Source organism: Pollicipes pollicipes, unplaced genomic scaffold (genome assembly GCF_011947565.3).
Source record: "Pollicipes pollicipes isolate AB1234 unplaced genomic scaffold, Ppol_2.1 Scaffold_7261;HRSCAF=8764_pilon_pilon_pilon, whole genome shotgun sequence".
Classification (NCBI taxonomy): domain Eukaryota; kingdom Metazoa; phylum Arthropoda; class Thecostraca; order Pollicipedomorpha; family Pollicipedidae; genus Pollicipes; species Pollicipes pollicipes.
This window is the reverse complement of record NW_023597054.1, coordinates 26386994-26411274: the sequence shown is the minus strand read 5'-3', so window position 1 is coordinate 26411274 and position 24281 is coordinate 26386994. Positions and strand designations below refer to the sequence as shown.

Sequence of the window (24281 nt, the reverse complement as noted above, 5' to 3'; positions counted from 1 at the left end):
CGGCAGCGGCGGCCGGCCGCCCGTCAGCCACGCCGGCGCCGAAGCCGGGCCCGCTCTGATCCGCGCCGGCGGCGCCAGCCGACACCTGCCGCTCGTCACGTCGGCTGCGCTCGCCGGTCGTCGTGCGGTCGTCGTCGGCCGGCTCCCGGTTGACGCGGCCGCGGCTGGTCTTGCGCTTGCTGCCGCGCTCCCGGCCGTGAGACGGCAGGCTCGGCCGGTGGTCGGTGGACGCCGCCGGCTGCTGCCCGGCGGCCAGCTGCTGCTGCAGCTGCTGCATCTGCTGCTGCATCTGCTGCTGCATGTCGGCGGTCACCTCGGCCCGCAACGCGCCCTCCCGCTGGAGCTGGACAGTCTTCACCGATTCCAGCACCGCCTGCGACGTGCGGAGCAACGGCAGAGTTACCCGTGACACTGACACTCAGCTGTGAAGGCAATGGCAGTGTTACCCGTGACACTGACACTCAGTTGTGCAAGGCAATGGCAGTGTTACCCGTGACACTGACACTCAGCTGTGCAAGGCAATGGCAGTGTTACCCGTGACACTGACACTCAGCTGTGCAAGGCAATGCAGTGTTACTCGTGACACTGACACTCAGCTGTGTAAGGCCAATGGCAGTGTTACCCGTGACACTGACACTCAGCTGTGCAAGGCAATGGCAGTGTTACTCGTGACACTGACACTCAGCTGTGCAAGGCAATGGCAGTGTTTCCCGTGACACTGACACTCAGCTGTGCAAGGCAATGGCAGTGTTACCCGTGACACTGACACTCAGCTGTGCAAGGCAATGACAGTATTACCCGTGACACTGACACTCAGCTGTGCGAGGCAATGTCAGTGTTACCCGTGACATTGACACTCAGCTGTGCAAGGCGATGACAGTGTTACCCGCAACATCCACACACATCTGCACATGCCACTGGCATTAAGTTACAACTCTGCCCTACTGCACCCCTACCAAGTTAAACAAATTGATAATGCTGAGAAGCACATGTGACGCCACTGATGCAAGGTGATATCATAACCGCACCGTGCTCAGAGTTACTCTGACACTGGGCTGCACGACTGACACAGTGACACAGACACCTGATGCTGACATCTGCGCACGGTGTTAACATTACGATACATCGTTGAGCGGTCACGCATGGAGCGGGCGCTGTGCTAGATATCTGGAGGGATCGTGAGATGTGACGCCCAATCACTGACATCGACGTACACGTGACAGTGCCACTGAACTTCACGTGCTATTGACACTGATTTACACTCGATACTGATATTGAACTTCTTGTGGGCTTTTCTGCAAGACATTCTAACACTGGTTTCGCTACAGAACCGACAACCAGTGCAAATAATACACACTGCCAATAGGGGCCACACATCTCTGGCAATGTCAGTGACACACGACGTTGGCGGTGAATTGGACACGGCAGTGACACTGAGCTACGCATAACACTGACACTGGGCGCCACACGATACTGATACTCAGATACTCGTGACACGCGATACCGATACTAAGTTTCTCATGACACCGACACTGAGTTACGCTTGACACTGACGCTGCATTATACATGACAATGAGAGATGTCAATCCTTGACGGACTTGCAAGACATTTTGGGACTGTTGGTTTCATGTGTTCGAAATCCATTAAAACAAACCCGGTAAGTTGACCAGTCACCATGAGCTCCTTCCATGCGTGTTCACAGTGAAGCGGTTGTTACGGCGGCGTTCATGACAGCAGTGCATGGACGGGCGCACTTAAACAACGCCTATCTATAGTGCATGTCAAGACATTTCCATAAGACCTTCCATGGTCCGCCAAACGTAACTGCGGACATACCGACGGTGGACGGCGCCTTGCGCCCATTTACGGTGTTACCCAGGCCACATGTGATGGGACGGTATCGATTCATTGCATTACATATGCCTGGTGCTATATCAATTGATGTCCCGTAAGTCATGGTGGGGGGTCATCAAGGGGACAAACAAAGCCATCGGCGTGCGGAGTCAGGCGTACCACGCGCGTCCCGCACCTCGATCTGCTTGACGCTGACGATCTGGATGTTGTCGAGCTGGCCGTCCAGGTAGAGCTGCACCTGCTGCTCGACCGTGGCGCGCTCCTGGTGCGACAGCTCGCCGTGCAGCTTGGGCGCGCGCCGCGCCATCATGTCCTGCATGAACAGCTCCTGCGGCAGGCTCACCAGGTCCTTCTGCGGGGGCAAACACAGCAGGCGGCTCAGCAGGGGCGCAGTCAAGCAGGAACGCGGGAGGGAAGCGGCGGGGCCGCAGGTCGGACCGAAAAATTCGGGCGCTTCATCATAGATGGCAAGGAAATCCTGAATGTGCCGCCGATGCAGGTCAGTCATGAGCTCGACGGGGAGCCGAGGTGGGGGTAGGGGTAGGGATGTGAAGCTTGAGTCTTCAAGGTCATGAACCGTACCTACGCCACTAGGTCGCAGTGTTCACCTGAACGAGTCTCAGCGTTCGAGCCTTTTTGCTACGCTAGGGTGTCTCGATGTTCGCATAGACAAGCCTTAGTGTTCGAGGCCTCTTACCACGCCTGGGTGTTTCGATGTTCGAATGGGCAAGACTCAGTGTTCGATGCTTCTCGCTACCCTGTGACGTCTCCATGTTTGCGTGGGCGGGGCTCGGTGCCCTGTGGCCTGCCCAAATCAGAAGTTTCCAATGCCCGCGCCGGGCAGCGGTGCACAGAGCCGCACACTTTTCTCGCAGGCTAGGTTCCCGGGGCAACTCAAGCGAGCAGTTCACCGAGCCCAGCTCAGACCAGTGCAGCAACGCAAACTGCGCAGAACGGCAAAACAAACAGCGCGCCTCTGAGTCAGACGTCGCGGCTCTGAGGCTCTGAGGTACAGCTCTGAGATGGCGGATTCGGACCCGCCGCTGGACGACACTGGGGAATGTTCAGATGGAGCCGGCGCCCGGCGCCACCGAGGGTAACTCGGCCAAGCCGGCGCGCGGGCGATTCCGGTGATAATTTACACGGATCCGACGCTGGGTAAGAATGATGATAATTTCACTCGTCACGGCGCCAGGCTACACTGGGGATAATTCAGACAGACCCGGCGCCTCGCAGTAGTGGGGATAATTCACACAAACCGAAGCCTTGCGACAGTCGGGGTAGTTCACACACACCGAAGCCAGGCGACAGCCGGGATAATTCACACAAATAGAAGCCGGGCGACAGTCGGGGTAGTTCACACACACCGAAGCCGGGCGACAGTCGGGATAATTCGCACGTACCGAAGCCAGGCGACAGTCGGGATAATTCGCACGTACCGAAGCCGGGCGACAGTCGGGATAATTCGCACGTGCCGAAGCCGGGCGACAGTCGGGATAATTCGCACACACCGAAGCCGGGCAACAGTCAAGATAATTCACACGCACCGAAGCCGGGCGAGGGTGGGGATGATCAGACACCCCGGACGTCAGGGCGAAGCTGGTGGTTTACCACACCGTCAGGACGCCAGCGGTGTAGATCCAGCGGCGAACCTCGGAGCCGCTGGACCAGAGGGCCGTGTTTGGCTGCTATCGTCAGCTACCAAGGACGCGCGCGCTCCTGCGCCCTGGGCGGCCAGCTTGACGTCATTAGAGACCCCCCACCTGGAGGAGACCATCTCTGGGACCTTGTTCCGCCCTGGGCGTGTGCTGGTTATGTCGCTGATAGGACCGTTGTTGTCAATCGCTTGTCCAATTTCCCCCAAACGATTGTCATGCTGTGACATCCGTCCTCACGCAAAGTGCCGACGCTGTGCCTGTAAACCGCGAGGCCGCCCATACCGTGGCTCCATGTCGGCCAGCAGCACGCCACTGAGTGAGGTCGTGACGCAGTCAGCTGGCTCCTGCCTGTCCGAGCTGTCAGCCCTCGAAACAAGGCCGATCTGGCAGTCCATGACAGATATCTGACTTTGGTTGGCAATGACCATGATTAGGTGAAAAGCGTGAATGGCTTTTGATAACATTTGAACGTATCTGATTGGCTGTTGAAGACAATACTTGATGAATCCTCGCTCGGTTGTAAATATGCATTTCAAACGTCTGTGCAATGTTCCAAATTTCATCCCACTAGTGCCAGGGGTGACGGAATCGATAGGTAGGTCGGAAACCCTCCATCTTTGGTAAATAAATATAACCTTTACCCTGCAGCACTCCTTCGGTATAGACGGGGCGAATCGCTTCTGCCATCCAACGCCCCGGGCGGTTCGCTGAAGCTGGCTACTTCGCCACTCACTGTGCCCACGTTGTGAATGTACAGGCTTCTGAACGAACTCTCTGAATAACCCGTGTCTTTACACGGAAGTTTCTTCATCTATACCGTTTTATTGATCGCACCTAACCTATGTGCCGGTCTCCGTGGCAACGAGAGCCCGTGGCCTGACACTGGCGTTTCTCCGATGACATTGACGCATGTCATGTCAGCGCACGCAGCGCCTGGCTGACACCCGGTCCAATTCTCTGGGCTCACGCTAACGGTTCAGGTTCGGCGGCAGTTCCGCAAAGGCTCTACATATCCCGAATTTCAGAGGCCAGCGTGGTGGCCCAGCAACACATTCAGCGTCGTGATAAAAATGACGCTGATGTATGCCTTTGTTCACTTGCAAATCGGGCTTTAATTGCCGACTGCTGGCTTTCCAAAGCATGTGTTCCATGCCATTTTTGGCCACTATTGCATGATCCGGCAGTTTTACAAAACAACCTCTGCTGCTGAACCATTGTTCGGAATATAAAAAAATCATTGGAATCCTCATGGAGTTGCAGAAAGACTACTGTAGGGCAACCGGAAAGTCCACCCCAAGTGCCTCTAGTGTAATCAAAATACATGATGCGCAGAAAAGTAGGGCCAGTAGATCTTAGGAAGGAAATCCCACCAATGTCTATCTCTCCATCTCCCCCATAAAACAGATGGCAAGTACGGGTGGTGTCAGTAGCCACCGGACCTGCGTACCCTCGCAACTGTTTCCGAGTGTTGAACGCGTGCCTCGTACAATCATGCCCAGTATGACTCTGCTATTTGGCGCTGCGACCAGCCGGTAGTGCTTGACACGGCCACCTTAAAATCTGTGGCGTAAGCAAGCGAAGCTTCGGAGCCGTGCCCCCTTCGCCCCCTGGGATGACTGGGCCCACTGGAGCTGTCGGTCGTAGTATGCCCTTGCAGTTGAAACGCCCAAAAGGCTTTTAATGCATACAAACGGTCCCGAGGCCTCCAAATAGTATCTCAAGCCTAAAAAGGTCCTTTCAGTCACGAAACAGGGCCCCTAGAGAGGAGCCTCTCGTTTGAAAGCAACTCGATTTGGCCGTTTCTAGGAAAGATCCTGAATGCCTCACCGTCCGCAGTGACTTAAGACCGTTTGCGTTTAGCATATTAAAAGATAGTGTGACGATTAATATTATTAAAGATGACTAAAATTAGTGATCGTGGTTGCTGGTTTTGCTGGAATCAGCAGCATTTCAGGCACCATTGACTGAGGTCATGTGCTGTATCCTCCTTCCACATTTTCACATCAGGGCCGCCCCTCTCGGAGAAGGGATGTGTATTGCACACAAGTTATGCACCAATTCTAGGCTTGACGTGACGCGGAGACGTGGGATGAGATGAAGACAAACGCTGAGCTGAATCATTGCCACCTCACCAGTCTGCTAAACACTGCTTTTATTTAGTTTAGGCTGCGTGGTGCCGCCAGAGGTGCAGCCAACGATGGATGGCGCCCCTTCCCCCCCCCCCCCCCCTTAAGCCGGCGCTCTTTTAACTCCGTAGATGTAGATAGTTCCCAACAGAAGGATAAAAACCAGCGTGGTGAATCGTCACTCAAAGCTCTGCCCCCCCGCCCCGCACTAAAAAAAAACCTGGCTTGCATCCGGAAGTGCGCCATTGTGCTGTTTACGCATTGCTTGTTTTTAATGGAAAGCACAACCTCATCGTGCCTCATTAATATTCGTGGGTAAAGCACAAACATTCAACACTTTTCGGAAATCACCTTAACACATCCGAGCCTGACCCTATGCTTAGGACACCCTGTGTACAGGCGGCACAGAAACCCGGACGGATGCCCACCCTTAGTCGTGTGAGCGTCCGCGCCTTTTCGGGATAGGTTACTCGCATCCTGCAGAAGCCATGGTTTGCCGTGTTCAAAGCGTCCTGTAGATCTGTGTCAGACCTCGGCAGCTAGGTTAGATATGACACTGAAGACCTTTGTCAGGTCTCGGCAGCTAGGTTAGATATGACACTGAAGACCCGTGTCAGGTCTCGGCAGCTAGGTTAGATATGACACTGAAGACCTTTGTCAGGTCTCGGCAGCTAGATTACATATGGCACTGAAGATCTGTGTCAGACCTCGGCAGCTAGGTTAGATATGACACTGAAGACTTGTGTCAGGTCTCGGCAGCTAGGTTAGATATGACACTGAAGACCCGTGTCAGGTCTCGGCAGCTAGATTAGATATGGCACTGAAGATCTGTGTCAGACCTCGGCAGCTAGGCTAGATATAGCACTAAAGATCTGTGTCAGACCTCGGCAGCTAGGTTAGATATGACACTGAAGACCTGTGTCAGGCCTCGGCAGCTGGGTCAGTAAAATTGATTGTCTTTGCGTGGCAAACATGCTGCTCGCAATACGACGTCTGGTCAAAACAGTTGATTTCTTGCTTATCAGGGTTGTGACTGGCAGTACCAGATCTCTCATAGTCTGAGTCAGGGATGTAGTAAAAAAAAGAGGGCTAATGGGGTCATGCCCTCCACTGCCCTCGGCCAAAATGTTTACACTTAAAACCGGGCAATTGGGAAGGAATAAGTCCAACGTCGCAATGTTTTGGAAAAATTGGACTTTCGCCTCTCTTGCGAAAACATTTGTCTACGTGGCTGGTCCAAGTACACGTATTGGCGCGTAGCCAGCTCGCAAGGTGTCACTGGGCCCCTCCAGATCACAAAGGGGCGATTTCGCTGCCGTGCAATTATGAGCAAATGCTCCTTTCAGTGGCAGAAAGCAGCATTTGCTTGTTTTATGGCCCTTGCAGAGAAAAAGCCTCCCCAAAAAATCCTGATTGAGTTGAGAGTCTGCAAAGTTGCGACATACACTGACGATGGTCCTGGTGCTATATCTAGCGGGGTCGATGGAGTGCTTTCATCATCTTGATCTTCTGCCCCTTCTATGGAAGGTGAGCCTAGAAAGCTACTTTGGTAGGCGTTCAAGACTCTCACGTGTATGTATGCACTGTATTTATCCCCAGTCCGGTGCACAATCAGTACTTACGACACCTGCGCCAGACACGATTCAAGCTGACACGTAAGTCTGCGATGTGCGATAAAGCTGCTTGGTCACATTTGGGTTTGGTGGCGACAGCCGACTCCTGCCGCGACGTTCATTGGATAAGCACCAGCTCCGCTCGCAATTCCAGTTTGCATCCGAACGAAATCGACGACACAATCGGCTAAACGGGTATGTTACCGGCTCTGACAAGGAAGGCTATTGCAGGCAGTCTGGTTTGTTAAGTCATGTTTAAAAGAACGATTTGCTGGTTTCCAGAGATAAGTTCATCTTTGGTACGCATAACTGAGGAAATTCATACATGATCAAATGACGTCGAGATCGTGTGCCGAATTGGACAGGCGACATGGATGTGCAGTATTTACAAGAAGTAGGCATTATTGCGTTGCAGCTCGTGCTGCGGCAGACAAATACGTTTTTTTATAAACTGCGCTGAAATGGTGCTTTTTGAAACGGCAGTTCTCCTGTCGGCCTATGCGTCAAAATCAAAATGAACCTGTAGTCGTAAAGTTTACCATATCTTCCATGAGTCTTTCATCCGTTCCAATCTAGTAATACCAGTCGATTTTTCATTAAATGCAATGTTTTTACTTCCGACGGTGTTTTAGAATTCGATTAAGAAAAATCCAAGGTAAACTTTTCATGCCTACCACATTTTTTTGGCATCGTTTGACTCTTCAGGTCTTCACACCGCACGGAGCGCTTAACTCCGCGCAGAGCGCATCACTCCGCGCAGAGCGCTTCACACCGCCCGGAGTGCTTCACACCGCACGGTACGCTTCATACCACGTGGAGCGCTCCACACCGCACTGAGTGGATCATACCGCACGGAAATCTTCACACTGCATGGAGTCTTTGAACCGCACGGAGCATTTCAAACCACACGGGGTTCTTCACACCACATGGAGCGGAGCTTGACACCGTGCGGAGCGCTTCACACCACACGGAGCTCTTCACATCGCGCGGAGCTCTTCACACCACACGGAGCGGAGCTTGACACCGCGCGGAGCGCTTCACACCACACGGAGCTCTCCACACCACACGGAGCGCTTCACACCGCGCGGGACGCTTCACACCGCGCGGAGCGCTTCACACTGCGCGGAGCGCCTCACCCTGCATCGCCTGACTGCACCTGAGGTCAGGTGGACGCTGCTCAGATGGTGGCACGGCGCCGATCGCCACCCCGACAGGGGGCGTGGCGCCACGGCGAACGGCAAGCTGGTGTGACGCTCGCCGGGCTCCTGAAAGCTGCCCTGGCCGCTGCTTGGCGTTCCAACCTTGGGCGTTCTGCCCATGATACTGACAGTTCGGGGCCGGTGTCGCCGCAGGGCTGGCAGCGCCAGCTATGTTACTAAAACGGGTTGAAGGGGACAACACTGCAACAAAGCACCGATTTGTGGGCAAGGATTGCCGCGTTTTCGTGCGGGATGCTGTAGAGTAAAGTTGTTTTGGAATCACTGTGTCTGATTACAATATTTGGGGGGTGGGTGGAGGAAAACTTGCGCGTCGAGGTGCAGAAAAAATGATTTCTCGCGGCTACATGCCTTACCAAAAGTGCAATGATCACGAGCTCTGGTGTAAAAAAGGGATTCCAATCCAGTGAAAAACTTCTTTATTCCAACCCGAGCTTCCTGTTCCGGAGCAGAGAGTTTTTGAAGAATGAGGTCACGTGATAGAGGGGCCTCCTGATCGATAACAAGGCCTCCTAATTAAATGAGGGTAGCTCCTTATCCAGAACAGGAGCCTTCTGATTCACGAAGGTGACCTTGCGAGTCAGCACCCTCCCTTACACAAAGTGAGGCCTGATTCCAAGTGGGGATGATTTAATCCTAATGGGGCTTTGTGATCTAGAAAATGGCCTCTTAATGCAGAAAAGGACTTCCTGAACACAATTAAGAACATTTTACCTCGACTATGGGCCCTCCTTGATTGGAATGCCACTTGTTGTCTTTGCTAGCTTTTGTTTCCTTTAACATTTATGCGGCTTACTCTTAAGCCATTTTGATTATTTTGCTTAGTGAACTTTTGTCCTTCTGATTTTCTGCTATTTTGCTCTTTCCTTTTTGCTTGTTGCCTATGTGGCTTTTATCCTTTTGAATGTTTTGACTTCTTGACTTTTCCATTTTACTTTTATTTCATTTTCATATGTGTGTGACCGCAAAACTTTAAGTTTGGGCCAAAAGAAATAATTTAAACTGGAGGCGGCAAACATATTCTTGTTCCCTGCCTGCTGACAGGGAGCGAACAAGCCTCGTGGAAGGGCAGAGGGCGCGGAGCGCCCCGGATTTGCTCCAGCAGGGGCCCTGCGCGATTAACTACTTCAGAATCCCGTGGCGTGGTGCACCATTTTGTTTTTACTTGTTATCTTTGAAATTTATGCGGGTAACTTTAAGCCATTTTTCTTTTTTGGCTCAGTTGACTATCATCTTTCTGACCTGCTATTTTACTGTATCCCGTGGAATTTTGCCTGCGTCAGTTTTATCCCTTTAAATGTTTTGACCACTTCACTTTTTCATTTTAGTTTTATTTTTTAGGTTTTTGCCATTTCACTTTTGTCCTTTTGACTTACTATCATTTTACTTTTATCCACATGACTGATCCATTTTGACGTTTTGCCATTTTACTTTGTCACATTGGAATTTTATTCTTGGAATTTTTGCCCGGTTACTGAATCCAGTATCAGCTGAAATCGGTTTCACATTTATCTGAGTTCCAAAGTTTCACAGCCAAATATGTAATGCCTACCTTGGTCGGGCAAAAGCATATTAGCGGCTCATATATCTTGTGGTGCGTATTGTTCATGCTGTGTCACATTTGAGGCATTTGGGAGTATTAAAACCCACTTCTTCCGGGATTCCTCGTTTCCCTATCTTACAAATATACAAATCCATAATAGGCATGAAACACTTCGTTATGTAGCCTGCAGAACCCATGTAATTTGTTCATGTATCTATTTCATGCGTGGGTAAAAAGGACTATTTCTCACTGGTTTGCCTTTCATTAAAGTAGCTTTATAATTAAGGTAACTGAGTAAGGAACTGTTTGAGTAACTGAGGTAATTGTTTTGAGTTTTGCTATTGACTAAATGAGCTATGAGTTATTAATTACTTCGGGACACAACGTATGCCTTTGTTAAAGGCATGACTCAGTGAGTCATGACCTAAACAAAGTACACTGACCTGCTTGATCCAAACACTGCGGTTCAAATCGTCATAACAGCAGACATGAAGTGCCATTATCGGGAACCCTGTCAATCAGTTGGTAGGTCTTTAGCAACTTGAAATCACGTAAAATGTGGCCAAAAATACTGCACACCGGTGGTGAATTAATGATAAGCAATTGAAACGGAATAAAAGCTGCACATGATATTTAAATAAATACAATAAATCGATGCCGAATCGATTCACACACTGCAAAATTAACATTTGAATCATGACTGAATCATTGACCTGGGATGTGAATCAACAATGAATCAATTCTAAGAACACTATGTTATCACTTAAATGATATTCAAACCGGGCAATGAGGATAATGAGCCAATGGTTCATAGATTCTAAAAAAATATAAGTCGAACACATGTCTGGACGCGGCCGTGCCCGGACGTGGTCGACCTTATTTTTACAGACGGACGCGCCATGCATGCCAGCGCGCCCCGATCAGATGAGATCGCCCCAAACAGCGGCTTCCGTAACGATGCGCGGATAAAAGAGACGTCTGATTGGTACGGCGGCGTGCTGCCGGACGTGCGGGATGTTCGAAATGATCTCGTCCAGCCACCTGCCCAGACGGCATCGTTCCGCAATAAATACCTGCAGCGACATCTATGTTGATTTTTAGAACTACAGCTTGTAAGGAATAACCACATCTCGTTGGGCATCTCAGCCCTGTGACAAGGATCAAACCTTAACTCAAAAAATATTGTATCAGAAGCTGATCCAGGATTTCGTCGGGGGGGGGGGGCATGCAAAATTGCAGGGCCCCATAGAGTTCAGAGCCCCCCAAAAGAAATCCTCGAAGTCCGCCAATTAAATTTCAAGGTTCTTAGTATGTTATTTTTATACGGAAACCCATTCTTCCGTGCGTATTCCTAGAGACCTAGGCGTGCTACGAATGCACATGCATGGAGCTTATTCATTTTCTCCAGATCATGATGAATCCTTTCATTTTGAGGCAAAGTTTTTCAAGAAGCAAGAGAAGCTACAGTTAGCTCATAAATACCATTAAATCAAGCGAAAACTTGATTCCAAGGATAATCACAGCTAGTCGGCTGGTTGATATGATCAGCTGGTAGCTGGCGACTAATACAGAGTTTTTGCTTTGCTCGTTATGAAGTAGTACAACATATTCTAGCATTAAACGTATTGTATGAAATGGGTCATCCGCAAACGACATCAAAAGGAAAAATCCTGATATCAATGTAGAGGGCCCCTGAGCATCGAGTTGCTCAGTGTTTTACCTTACATTGGTCCCAGCAACAGCACAAGGCCCTCAGAGCAAGTGGAAAGAACCCGAGACCAATATGAAAGGCCCCTGAATAAATGAGTGCACCCGGCATATGGCGCCCCGGCAAAAGCATACAGTGCATTTTGGGCGCGTGGAAAGAACCTGGAGAGTGCCCCTGATCGATCAAGGGTGTCCAGGCACGTTAGCAGATAGTGCCCCAACAGGAGCGTAGCGCCCTACGAGAAAATGCAAAGATATATTGGGCAGCGTGAAAGGTTCCTTAGCGATCGGATTGACCCGGCTAGTAGACATAAAGGGCCCCGGCAACAGCGTAACGCCTCTGGATAGCGTAATGAGTTTGTCTGCTCACGGGCTTTACCTTCGCTCGTCGCTGCTCTTGATCGTCTGAAGGACCAAAGACGTCCATTTTTTGTGTGTTTTATGTCTGAAAGTTGCGTCTGTTCGCCTGGTCATGGGTCCACTCAGAACCTATAGGTCCGTTCGGGGCACAATGGGGAGCACGATTTCGTGTCCCCCCTTCTGGATCCGCCATTAGCCCAAGCAGTTTGACAGATGAGCCCCGACAAGAACATAGGGTAATCTATTCAAATAAGAAGCACCCAATATGGAGGGCCCAGGAATGATCGAGTGTGCCCGTGCAGGCTATCAAATGGCCCCTAACAGGGCGTAGGGCTCTACACTCAAATAGGAAGCACCCAAGACCCAATGTACAGGGCCCCCGAACGACCGAGTGTGCCCGAGCAGGTTAACAGATAGGGCCCCCGACAACAACGCAGGGCCCTACATTCAAAAAATTATCCAAGAGCCAATGAAGAGGGTCCCCGTACGATCGAGCGCGCCCGAGCAGGTTATCAGATGGGGCCCCGACAAGAGCGTAAGGCCATCTATTCAGATAAGTACCTAAAACCTAGTGTGGAGGGCCCCCGAAAGATTGGGTGTACCCTAGCAGGCAATCAGATGGCCCCAACAGAAGCGTAGGGCCCTACATTCAAATATCCAAAACCCAATTCGCAGGGCCCCCGAACAATCCAGTGCAAACGAGCAGGCAAACAGATAGAGGCCCCGACAAGTGCATAGGGCCCTCCATTCAAATAGGAAGTCCCCAAGACCCAATTTGGAGTGCCCGAACGGCCGAGTGACCGCGAGTAGGTCAACAAATGGGCCCCAGACAGCAGCGTGGGGCCCTAAGCAAGTGACACAAAATTAGAAGGGCTCTTGACAAATGTAGAGGGCCCGAGAACATGTCGTGAGTGTACCAGTAGGCTAACCGTGACCAATATGGAGGGCCCCTGAGCAACCGAGAGTACCCGGCATGTTAACATATGGAGCCCACCATCTCTAGCGTATAGAGCGGTTCGGGCGAGTGGAAAGAATCCGTGGAAGTCCCCTGATTGACAAAGAGTGCCCAGCGTGCTAGCAAGAAGAGCCCCAGCAACAGCGCAGGGCCCTCCGAGCTAATGCAAAGAAGTCAAGGGCAACGCAGAAGGCTCCTTAGCGATCAGGTTGACCCCGCAGGTAAACATGTAGGTCCCCCGGAAGCAGCGTAGGGCCTCTGGACAGCGTAAGCAGTCTTAAGACCTCCCAATCACCACCCTCTCAATCAGTGAAGAATATTTTGTGTCTGCGCGTGAGCCCTTAACTTTTGCTTACGACTGTTATTAGTCGGCTGAAAGCCCAAAGACGTCCAATTTCTGCGTTTTGAGTAAAAAACAGCTGTGTTTGCTCGGCCGGCTACGGGCCATCTCAGAGCCTAAAGGGACCAAAGGGGGACATAATCCCGTGCCCCCCCCCCCCCTCTAGATCCACCCCTGGACTGTATGCTGCATGCACGTCAACCACATGCGTCGAAGGAGCACTTCACTACTTTGGAGCGCCTTTCTCCCCAAACTGGTTGTTACCGCCACCATCAGTTCTCATTCAAGCTGACAAAATTTGCCTAAAAGTACTGTTCGCACAACGGCAAAGCCATGTTTGAGAAGGGCACAAGGGGTCTTGAGCCCGACTGTATTTCACAAAATCGCACTTATGACCATGTGTGATTCGCTTGCAGCCATTGGGTACTATAGTCCATGGAACACGTCAGCATCCTATATACCTAGGTACATGCATTGATGTCAATTTGTCTGGCCCGCCACAAGTGCTCAGTGCCACTCCTATCGAGCCTCGCGCCTTCGCCACCCCTTTCTGGCTATATATATATAGCGCGAAAGCCTATTATTTCCCACTTATTTGTGGTTATATTGCAGCGTTTCAATAACGCTTGTCAGGATTGAACAGCTTGTATGAGAACGCCTGTGGAGTACTGCAATGGGCAAAGTTCTTGAATAATTGCGCTGTTTTTTGCCGAAAAACTCCTGAGTGCAGGCATGACCAGTGACAGACTGACTTACTTTCGGACCCGGACCGGGGTACCCGGTCGGCTTGGGTCGGGTCGGGCTGCGTTGAGTTGGGTTAGATAGGGTTGGATCATGTCAGGTCACGTCAGATCATGTCAGGTCATGTCATGTCAGGTCAGATCATGTCCAGTCATGTCAGGGAAAGTCTGGTGAGTGGTCGGATCGTTTTGGGCAAGCGTCTTTCTTGACATTCTTCTCGCAGTTTGAGCAAGGCGTGCTCGGTCACGTGTTCCCCATTGACAGATTATATCGCGATCCTGGACGTTTGAAGCCATGGCTCGGTAGCAGACTGTGTCAACGCCAATAGAATAAAGCACCCATGCGCACCTTTAGTGGTCGAATGCATGCGTCATGCATGCGTTCATCGTTATTAGAAGGCAGGTTTGACATTGTTTGTTGTTTCCTCGTTTGAAAAAAGAGAGGAACAGTGGCACACATGTACAACGAGCATTCACATTAACCTAAGTGTGGGCCCATGCGATGCACGAGAGGGCCACCGGGTAACAAAAAGGGCTTCAAGGGCCGAAACGCCCCTCCTCGAGAAGTTTGCAGGGGTACCATGGTCCGTCAGATGTTTAATCAGTAAACGTTTTCTTAGTATCGTAAGTTTTATGCACTGACTGACAGGGGTGATAAAGAACCCTTAGGCCATTGACCAACACCTCCTTTGACTGCAAGGGGGCAGCCAGTCCATTCCTGGAAATCTCAAGGGGCTTGCACAAGACAGGAGCAGTGAAGTTCAAGGGAGAGATAAGAAGTGGGCTAATGCTAGAGGGTTGTCTCCTTTCCATTCGCGTGCGGTCTTCAGCATTCCGTAAGTTTGAGCATTAACGGGCCAAATACGAGGTCAAGTTCATTTTTTGCTGATTTTGGGTATTAGCTTAGACATTGTTTACTGCTCAGCGTCCCCCTCACCCAACTTACTTTACGAAACTACACCCGCGGCCAACTCAGTACACATCTTGGGCAACGCTGGATTTTAGCACGAATACATTATGAGGTCTAACTTGACCTAAGTCGTTGAGATCCAAGTTTTTGCCTGCAAGCTCACACAACAAACATAACGGGAAAATAATCCTTGGTTTAACAGAAAGGACTTCAGCTTTTGTTTTTTCGGCCTGATGTGTTCCGAGCTCTTGTGTTGAGTTATCAACATTCGATATGCCAGCAGTACTGATAAGCGACATTGTAGTGCAGCATTTACTATGTTGGCAATAATAGACGTTTCAGGCTGCGATTTATGGCCACGATTGGGATAACTTCACCTCGAAGCGTTGAATACTGTCAGTGCACCATAAATTTACAGTATACTGTTGCATGAGCCATTCTTCTCGGTAGTGTAGCTCACTAATTAAAAGTGGGAAAATAATAAAATGGGGTACACCTGCGAAAGTCACGTGTTTAGGGCGAATATAACAAGAGTGACTTTCAATAATATACTTGGATGGTAAGTTCTTTTATGATCAGGAACGTTTAACCACTTCCTACCGACTTATTATTTACCACCGACTAAAAGTTACGACCATAATGACCTGTATTTAAGACTAACGACTAATGACTATGACGATTTACACGACTTTAATAGCGCCAAGAGCAATCACACCCATTGGATACCGAAGGTTTCTCCACCATTCCCGAGCCCGATCCCTTCTATAGCAATGCCGCTCACACACGTAACGACCAGCCTACCTGCAGTTTAGTCAGCATCAACGTCGGGTCGTCGATCAGCTCCTGCTTGGGGCTGCAGACGACACCTCGTAGCCGAACAGCGAACCTGAGAGTAGCCAGCGTTTCCGATAGATGTCCCTCTTCACCACTCGCGCAGGCGATCAATCTGCAGAGCATGGAAACAAGGAAAGAGGTGGCACGTCACATGCTCGATAGCGCCGTTATGCTTCATGCAACTGCTCACAAAAAGGACGCACCGCGTTTGCTAACGTCGCACATACGACTGAGTATTGCGCCCTTGTCAGCATATGGAGGCTGGTACAGTTCGTCCCGTCTTTCGGGACTATCTCCCGTGCCTTTAAGCTGATGAAAAGCATTCCCTCGTTTGTTCTTCGCTGCTTGATCCTGCATCTCTCAAAACATGGTCTCTTCGGGACCGTGCTGTGACCGTCAACCTGACAGGCCGACAGCTACGGCCGTCAGCCATCAGGAGTATGCTGCGACCGTCAGCCACAGCCCGTCAGCTGCGACCGTCAGCCATCAAGAGTATGCTGCGACCGTCAGCCACAGCCCGTCAGCTGCGACCGTCAGCCATCAGGAGTATGCTGCGACCGTCAGCCAGAGACCGTCAGCTGCGACCGTCAGCCAAAAGCCGTCAGCTGCGACCGTCAGCTACAGGCTGCCATCTGCGACCGTGAGCCATCAGGAGCATGCTGCGGCCGTCAGCCGCAGGCCGTCAGCTGCGACCGTCAGCCATCAGGAGCATGCTGCGGCTGTCAGCCATGGGTCAGCCTGTCGTCCGCACTGCTTGCGAATAAACCATGCTCCATCGGAACCGGAAGTTCAGATCAGAAGATAACAGTAGATCAGAAGATAACACGCAAGTACCATGTCTTTTAAATTCAGGGTAAAGAGGCGAGTTCTGCACGCAGGGGTACAGCTATGGGCTAAATGTCAACGTCCATCTTTGCTCGCCCGCCAGTGGAATTGCTAACCGCTTGCAGGCTGCTGAAGAATAAACAGTGCCATTTGTAAATGCTTACCACCCCACTACATTATTGTGGCCACACGTTTAAATTCATAACCGGCCACAACGCATTTGAATAATCCGGTGCAGCACCATAACCATGACCACGGTGCGGGATCCTTTCCAAGCACGGGCGTGTAACTTAAATACTGCAATCATACGTATGTGCTAAAAAATAAAGCGTGCTACAATCAACAGCGAGGACGCACCGCCAGCGTCCTCGTGCATGGTGTTATGCATGCAGGGGCATGTGCGCAATAGCACGCATTGCAGCTAACGCGGTCCGCATGCATCCAAGGATTTGTTTGCTAAGATTTCGTTCTCTACAATGTTTTGTTGAACTGCGTCTAAACGTTCATATTCACGTCGTTGTGGACAAAAGTGCGCATAGAAAAATCTCCCATGGTACATGTTCGTAGGACAATGTTCATGCGCCTAGAGTTCGTCAACCACAAGTTCGTTTAGCAAAAGTACCTACTGAAAAGTTCGTACGCAAATGTATCATGTAAGAACACAGTCGTTGCATGCAAATGCTGCTCAGGGATGAAGTTCGTTTGACAGGTAGGTACGCAACAGATTGTGGACAGGTATGCACTGCATGTTCGTGTGCGGAAGCCCTGCCCATCCTTGTCGAGCGTTGGATGATTGATCACTGCGGGGGTCACCACATCCCGTCGACCAGGGAGGGAGGAAGGTTGGGGACGACGATGAACAGAGGTAATTTTGTATCTTGGTTCAAGTCTGATGATAAGCCTAAATTCTTATGAAATGAACTTGTACTTTTTTGCTGGTTTCCATTATGCAATTGCATTTGCTAGCTGCCCTCCGGTTGCCGGAAATGAGCCAGAGTGAATGGGAGTGACACAAACTGATCCTGGGACTGAATGGACCGTCGGCAAAGAAGAAAATCACTGCAGATCATCCGCCGTGTTTGTTGTGTTCCCCCTCATCCCTCTGCGTGACGGCGTGAGGGCAAGTGATGAAGGGAACGTCGTCTCCCGCGCCGGTCGCAGCTGACGCTCGCGGTGGAAGCCAGCTCCCCTGTTCAATACGATGGACAGAAGCGCGAGTAACACACGGTATGCGGGTACTTATGTGAACCGCAGAGCCCAGAGCAAAATATGGACACGTTGCAACAGATGTGATAAGGACTTCCGCATCCAAATCAGTATTGCCCGATGGTATAACTTTTAAATGTAAGATGGATAGAGTCAGAAATTACACAGCTATATTCATGCTCCTAACATACCATGTAGATCAACTTTCACTGAACTCTCAAAGCGGACGACAAGGTCACTTGGTACTCGGGTGGTCCATCTGTTATGGAATACTCCCCCATAGGAGAACTACCCATACAAACGTATCACTGTATGATAAATGCATGCGAATTTTGTTCGTGCGTATTTTTGCGAAACGAACGCCATCGGTCACGGACCTCTGCCTGCGTACAATTGCTTGCAACGTTTCCGCACGTCCTTTATGCCTAAGAACATTTTCCTTGTGAACTTTTGTTTTCGCAAACTTAAGTCAAGACCAGTATTATACAGACGTGTTCCACACCTTACGAACATTCTCGCACGAGCCTTTGCGTACGAACTTTTGCATACGCACTTATCCCATACGAACTTTGCATCTTATATACGTCCACTTGCAAACATACGTACTTGAGCGTACACACTTAATGCACATGCACTTTTTCATACCCCTTTTGTCCTAAAACCGCGGCCACTGTCTGGAGAACCTGAGCCACCGATATTTTCTAGCCTCTCGCAAGTGCTCACGGCGGCACCACGCCGCCTCCCGGCACATCAAGACGGCAGCCGCCGGGCCGCGGGAGGCGGCTGCGACAGTTGACAGCCGAGGCCGTCGTACAGTTGACAGCCGAGGCCGTCGTTTGCTGCCGCGTGTTGCCGAGGCAGAGGATCGCGCGGCTTGCCGAGCGGCCGAGGTGGCGCTGTCGTCATGCCCGAGTGAGGGCGCTGGTGGTGGCATCGCGCGGCCCCTGGGACCATGCCGACCAAGACCCAGTCTCGTGCCTGTGCTCCTGGTCTCACGCACGACTGATGAACAAGCTGGTGGTGAGTGAGCTGGTGAAGTCGTCCGGTGTCGTGAACGTGGAGCACATTACTGGCGGCACGTTTAACTTTCTGTGATCACGGCCTGGTTGTTTGCATCATTTACCATTTATGCTTATTGATATTTACTACATCGAATTTCCTTAGATTATGCAGCGTTATTTAAAGGAAGAAAAATAATTGAAATCTTATAATATCTTGTTTCGATACCGAGGTTAGCTTAAAGCCTTCCAGCTCAAGAGTTGCCTGGCGCAGTATTCCTCTGCGTCTGACATAGTCACCGACCTGCAGCGCCAAAGCCTCATCATTGGTTCTGCAGCGGTTATACCCGGCCGTTGATAGCGGTCGGTGAGCCGCCCGCACCCTTAGTGCACGGCTGCCATACGCGGACCAATGACCACCGCCGTAGCTTTTTTTAAAAGTTGATCCGAACCTTTGGCATGGATAAATGTCTGGTACCAGAGCTACCTCCAAGCGGTGCCTGTTGTCTGACCTCCTGACCCCTACCATCCGATCGTGCAATGCCAGGTCAACGGCAGAATTTGGAGGCGGAAATGAAACGTGCTGCAATGCTCGACACGGTCCGTATTGCCTTCTGACATCACCTGACCTTTACTGCCGCCCGTTCCCGTTGGCCGCAGGCCATACCTGGTAAGGCCAAATAGCGAGCGCCTAAAGCGACTCAATCCCCCCCCCCCCCTCCCGGCTAGGGTGGACCGTAAGGTACACTATCTAACTGAGCAACCAGGACGAACTGTGAGGTAAAGGAGGTGAGGTGAGGTTAGTTAAAAATAAATTAGCTAACTAAGCTAGAGAGCGATAAATCGTGCCCAGGAGACCATTTACTAGATACAGAGGCCTCTTTCTGGATCATGAGGCCACCTATACAAAAAGGTAGCCCGTACTCTAAATCAAAAAGCCCATTGTTGTGTTTAGGTCTCTCTAATGGGAGGCCCCCGTTACAAACTAGAAGACCCTGTGCTAGGTAAAGAGGCACCCTTTTTATTCGGGAGGCCCCATTTCTGGAACAGGAGGCCCCTGCTATGCATCACATGGCCGTGGTTCCGAATCGGGATGCCCTGTTTTGCGATAACGAGGCCTCTCGGCTAGATTTGGCCCCTTTCGTAAATCGGAAGCATCTTGCTTGGATTGGGAGTCCATTCTATGTATTAGAAGTCGCTGTCTTGTGTTACCAATACTCTTGCTGGATAATTAGATGCATGCAACGCTTTGATAGAGGATCGCATACCCTCGGTATCGCTCTCCTTGAATACGACACTGCCTAGGTGACCGCTCTGTGCGAGGTCACACTTTGTCCAAGAGGCCCCTTGAAAACCTAGCCCACCCAAACTCGAAATCCGTGGCGCCACCCCTGTCGTGATTCCATTGCAAGGTGTTTAGTTAGCCTCAGAACTTGACACTCTCTCCAAATTATGGGCCATAGTCAATCATTTCTCCTCGTCTTGTTTCCAGGGTAGACGAGAAGTATGACAGGGAGTATCGCTAGTAAATCAGTAGTGACAGTAGATCAAAGTGTCTATTGGAATAGCCGCTCTGGCGGGAGCAATCTCATTGGACGCCCTGCCCACCACTATGAAAGAAATATTCTTCATTTACCTTGCTTTTTCCAATGCGGTTGCTGCATAAAATCTGCGACACACAAAAGTTGTCCAAATGCTTGCGTAATAAATGCTACGACAACTTAAAATGCTCTAGCCCGGGAAACGATCTTGGAAACATGAGGCTATTGTTACACCAACGCAGCGAGACGTTGCAGCGTGTCAGTGACCTTGTTTGACCTTAAGAATGGCACGGTGACCAGAATCATGGAAGACTGCTTTGAGTTTTGCATTTGAATAAGCGAAAAATTACGCTAGGCAGTATGTTCCTACCAAATAAATTTTGACCTGGGTCATGTCAGATCAGTGACCTATCTTGACGTTTAAGAGGTCCATGGAAGATATATAATGCGGTCCCTGTTAGTAATAAACTCAAAATGAGCACCAAAATCTACCTTATACAGCAAGCGAGTAAAAATCAGGTTGGTTTTGACCTTGATCTGAGCTTTTTACCTGACTTTAGGTCAATGTAACTTTTTCATTCAGTTGTTGTGTTGCCTGAGAAACTATCTCAGAGATGCATGGCTCCGTCTAACGCCCTGCTGTTGCAGCAGATGGAGCGATTCCCTAGAAATTGCCTACGCGAAATCCATGGCCCGACTTTGAACAGCCATAAGCGTGCAACCTGACAAGGTACGGCTAATCTCCTCGCAACCAAAAAATCCGCTATTCAGTTGTCTACAACTTCGCAAAATTTGGCGCTGGTATGTCGCGTTGTTCGGATATCATTCCGCAAAGACCTTTGGGGGTCAAATTGGCTCCCCACCCGAGCGCATGTTACAGGCCTGCTTTTCATATTGCTGTGAATCAAATTCTGTCACGCCAATTTCGATGAGCATGAAATCAAACAAAAGATTGTTTAATGTTCTTGAGACGATCCATTGGATTTTTTATCCAGGGAGGTCAAGCTATCACGGAGTATCGGGTTAAAGTTTTCGCGCACGGTACGCCGCGAATTTCCGACCTTCGCAACATGCTCAGTAATCTCAGTAGCTCTGTAGGTAACGTTCCAGATCCATATTCTGAAGGTTGGGTGTTGGAAGCCTGGGTGTTCTACAACTCATTTACCCTAGAACTCATTACCCTACAACTCATTTACCCTACCCATTTACCCTACCCCATTTACCATTTACCCTATCTATCCCTTTGGAATACACTGAACTGTTTGCTATCAGCCAATACACGCTGTCAGTGTAATGTAGTGTACAACTCTTTGAATTTTCTTGCCAAAATTATAAGCATGACATCCATTAAAGCTTTCAATGCATTCACTATTGTGGCACCTGCACCACGCTACCGAGAGTTACTGGCTGCCAAATACTTGTATCGTGTTGCATTGTTTTACTTCCAAAGGGCCATCCACAATGGATCGTGACTATTACAGCCCCTGTCAAAAGTACAGGGGATGATGACGTGCAGGTAAAACAACATATGATACAAAGACACCCATTCACTGGCTTCCAACAACAATGGCTCCCAAACAGGTGCACTCTCACCGCGCGCGCCCAACGCTGCTGTGTTTGTTGTGTGATGTCGGCTCGCAGTGAGTTATACAATGCTGGCGCGTGGTACCCACATCTCTCACCGGCCTCGGTTCTCGGCCTAAGGAGGTGTACGGTCTGTCCTGTCGAGTGGGTTGCACACGCGTGTCGCGATTCAACACAAACATAGCCTTCAGCGCATCAGGCTCACCGTCCGGCATCGCCTTATGGGCCACTTGAAACTTTGCCATGTGGCGAGGCGGCACCCAGCGAAGTGTCTCACACAGGCCAGACACGTGGTCAAATCTACGTTGGCCAAAAATCACTCTGGCAGCAAGGTCAAGAATCTTTTGGATTCTGCCAAAGTTTTTCTGTGTACTGTTGCCATAGACCGTGAGGCAGCATCCGACCTGCGTGAGCACCACTGTCGTCACTAGAGTTTTGATGACGCCATCTGGAAGGCATTGCTGCGCATTGAACAGTTCCTATCAGCACGCCCATACACCGGTGGCTGAGCTCGGGACGTGTGAATCCCAGGACAGGGAGCTGTCAAAGACAACACCTAGGTTCCTGATCTCTACACACGGTCATAGCACAGCGTCACGAGAAGTTACGGTGAGGTCCGGAATGGTGCGTAAATTTTGGCGACCGCCGAAAGTGAAGCTGTTGTTGCGTTTTGGCTGCGCTCACCTTAAGGGCATGCAAACGGAACCAGCAGCTGCGTGACGCAAGCAGTGCCCACATGTAACAGATAAGTCCCTTCAGGCCGTCCTTTGGACCACTCACAAAAACCTGGATGTCTTCTGCATATTGAAGAAAATGTGTGCGTTTCCTGCGTACAAAGACAGACCATTCGAGCAAACTGTGAAAAGAACTGGCCCTGATGCTGAACCTTGGAAGACGCCCATATTGTTGACAACCGACCGTGACAGCACGCTGCGTCCTGACCCATCATTCAGGTACACACTCCAGGTGCGCCCCTGATGATAGGCGGCCAACCAGGAGGTCTCAGTACCGTACATCTGCAGCTTCTGAATCCAAATTTGGTGATAAAATACTGTCAAAGCATTTACTTTAATCAAAAAGGCACAGAAGTGAGACCTCCCTCCATTAGTGGTGCCAAGAAGGTGTCGGAGACCGACACTAGCGTGGTTTCCGGAGTGGCGAGGGTGGAATCCGTGCTGGGAAGATGTAAAGAGATGGTTATACGATAGGTGGTGGTAAAACCACCGTTGCACGGCTCGCCCAACCACTTTGTTGATAACAGGAACTAGGGATATTGGACGGAAATCGGGTGATAGGTTACCTAGATAGCTAGATAGGTTACCGCATTTGGAAATGGAATGGGCTAGGGAATGCTTCCAAACGCCTGGGATATCTGAATGGATAAGGCAGGAGTTGGCAATGTGAAGGTGACGTCACCGATAGCTGGAAAACTGGCCTTCAGCAAGCGGAAACACAAGCCACCGGAATCACAGGCCGCAAAGCTCCACATGCTGAAGACGGTGCGTCCCAGCACCTCCCGAGAAACAGGTAATAGCACAGAAGGGACTCGAGGGAGACGTATCGTCAAATCAAGGAGTTTTTGGTATGAGCTAGATGTTTTATATTTTAGTATGGACTGAAGATTTAGCATGCATTGCACATGTAGTGTATTTCTGTTTTATACTGCAGTTTTTGCACTGAACTTTGTTCCACCCGACTGCTTTAACTCTGATAGTGACACACTGTTTAAAACTTTTTAGGCCTGCAGACCCGCAAAGTGCCGGTTAAAACAGCACAAAAGTGGTACCTCTAGTCCGCAATAGCTGACAACGGCCCGCTGTCATGGCGACAGCAGTCGCGGACTAGAGGAGCAATTGTTCGCGGATCCTCAACAGGGAATGCTTGCCGATTTTTCTGCCATCTGCCAACGAGTTTTCAAATCACATGGTGCGATCGCAGCTCGTCACAACAGAACTCTTGGCTACAGCTTCCACCAGGGGTGTCACTTTCTAAAATCGGTTGGGGGGATTTAGCCGAAAATGTCGACCTAACCTAATCCCAATACCTGATTGCCCCATGGATTTTGGATTTCTTGAATTCCCGTTCTCAGTGTTATAATTGCAAACACTTCTTTAAGATTTCGTAATTTAAACATTGTTTTTCTGCGGAGGTACGACTTCCAATTTCAAGTTGCACTTTGTGAATAGCTTGGAATGGGGTGTAATTTACAGTAAAAAGTATCGTAGTAAATCTTAATAAGGGATCACTCATGATTACCGCCGTCGCTGATC

At 50.2% G+C, this 24281-nt stretch overlaps 1 protein-coding gene across 1 annotated transcript in view; it reads right to left on the bottom strand.

Annotated features, from left to right (window-relative positions):
- LOC119111245 (kinesin-like protein KIF9) overlaps positions 1-24281 on the bottom strand; it is a 43440-nt gene that overhangs the window by 8068 nt on the left and 11091 nt on the right. The window contains exons 7-10 of the mRNA XM_037235065.1: positions 15825-15969; positions 2030-2206; positions 231-373; positions 32-179 (exon numbers count right to left, since the gene is read on the bottom strand). Coding sequence (XP_037090960.1) covers positions 32-179; positions 231-373; positions 2030-2206; positions 15825-15969 — 613 coding nt within the window. The remainder of the gene's footprint in view (positions 1-31; positions 180-230; positions 374-2029; positions 2207-15824; positions 15970-24281) is intronic.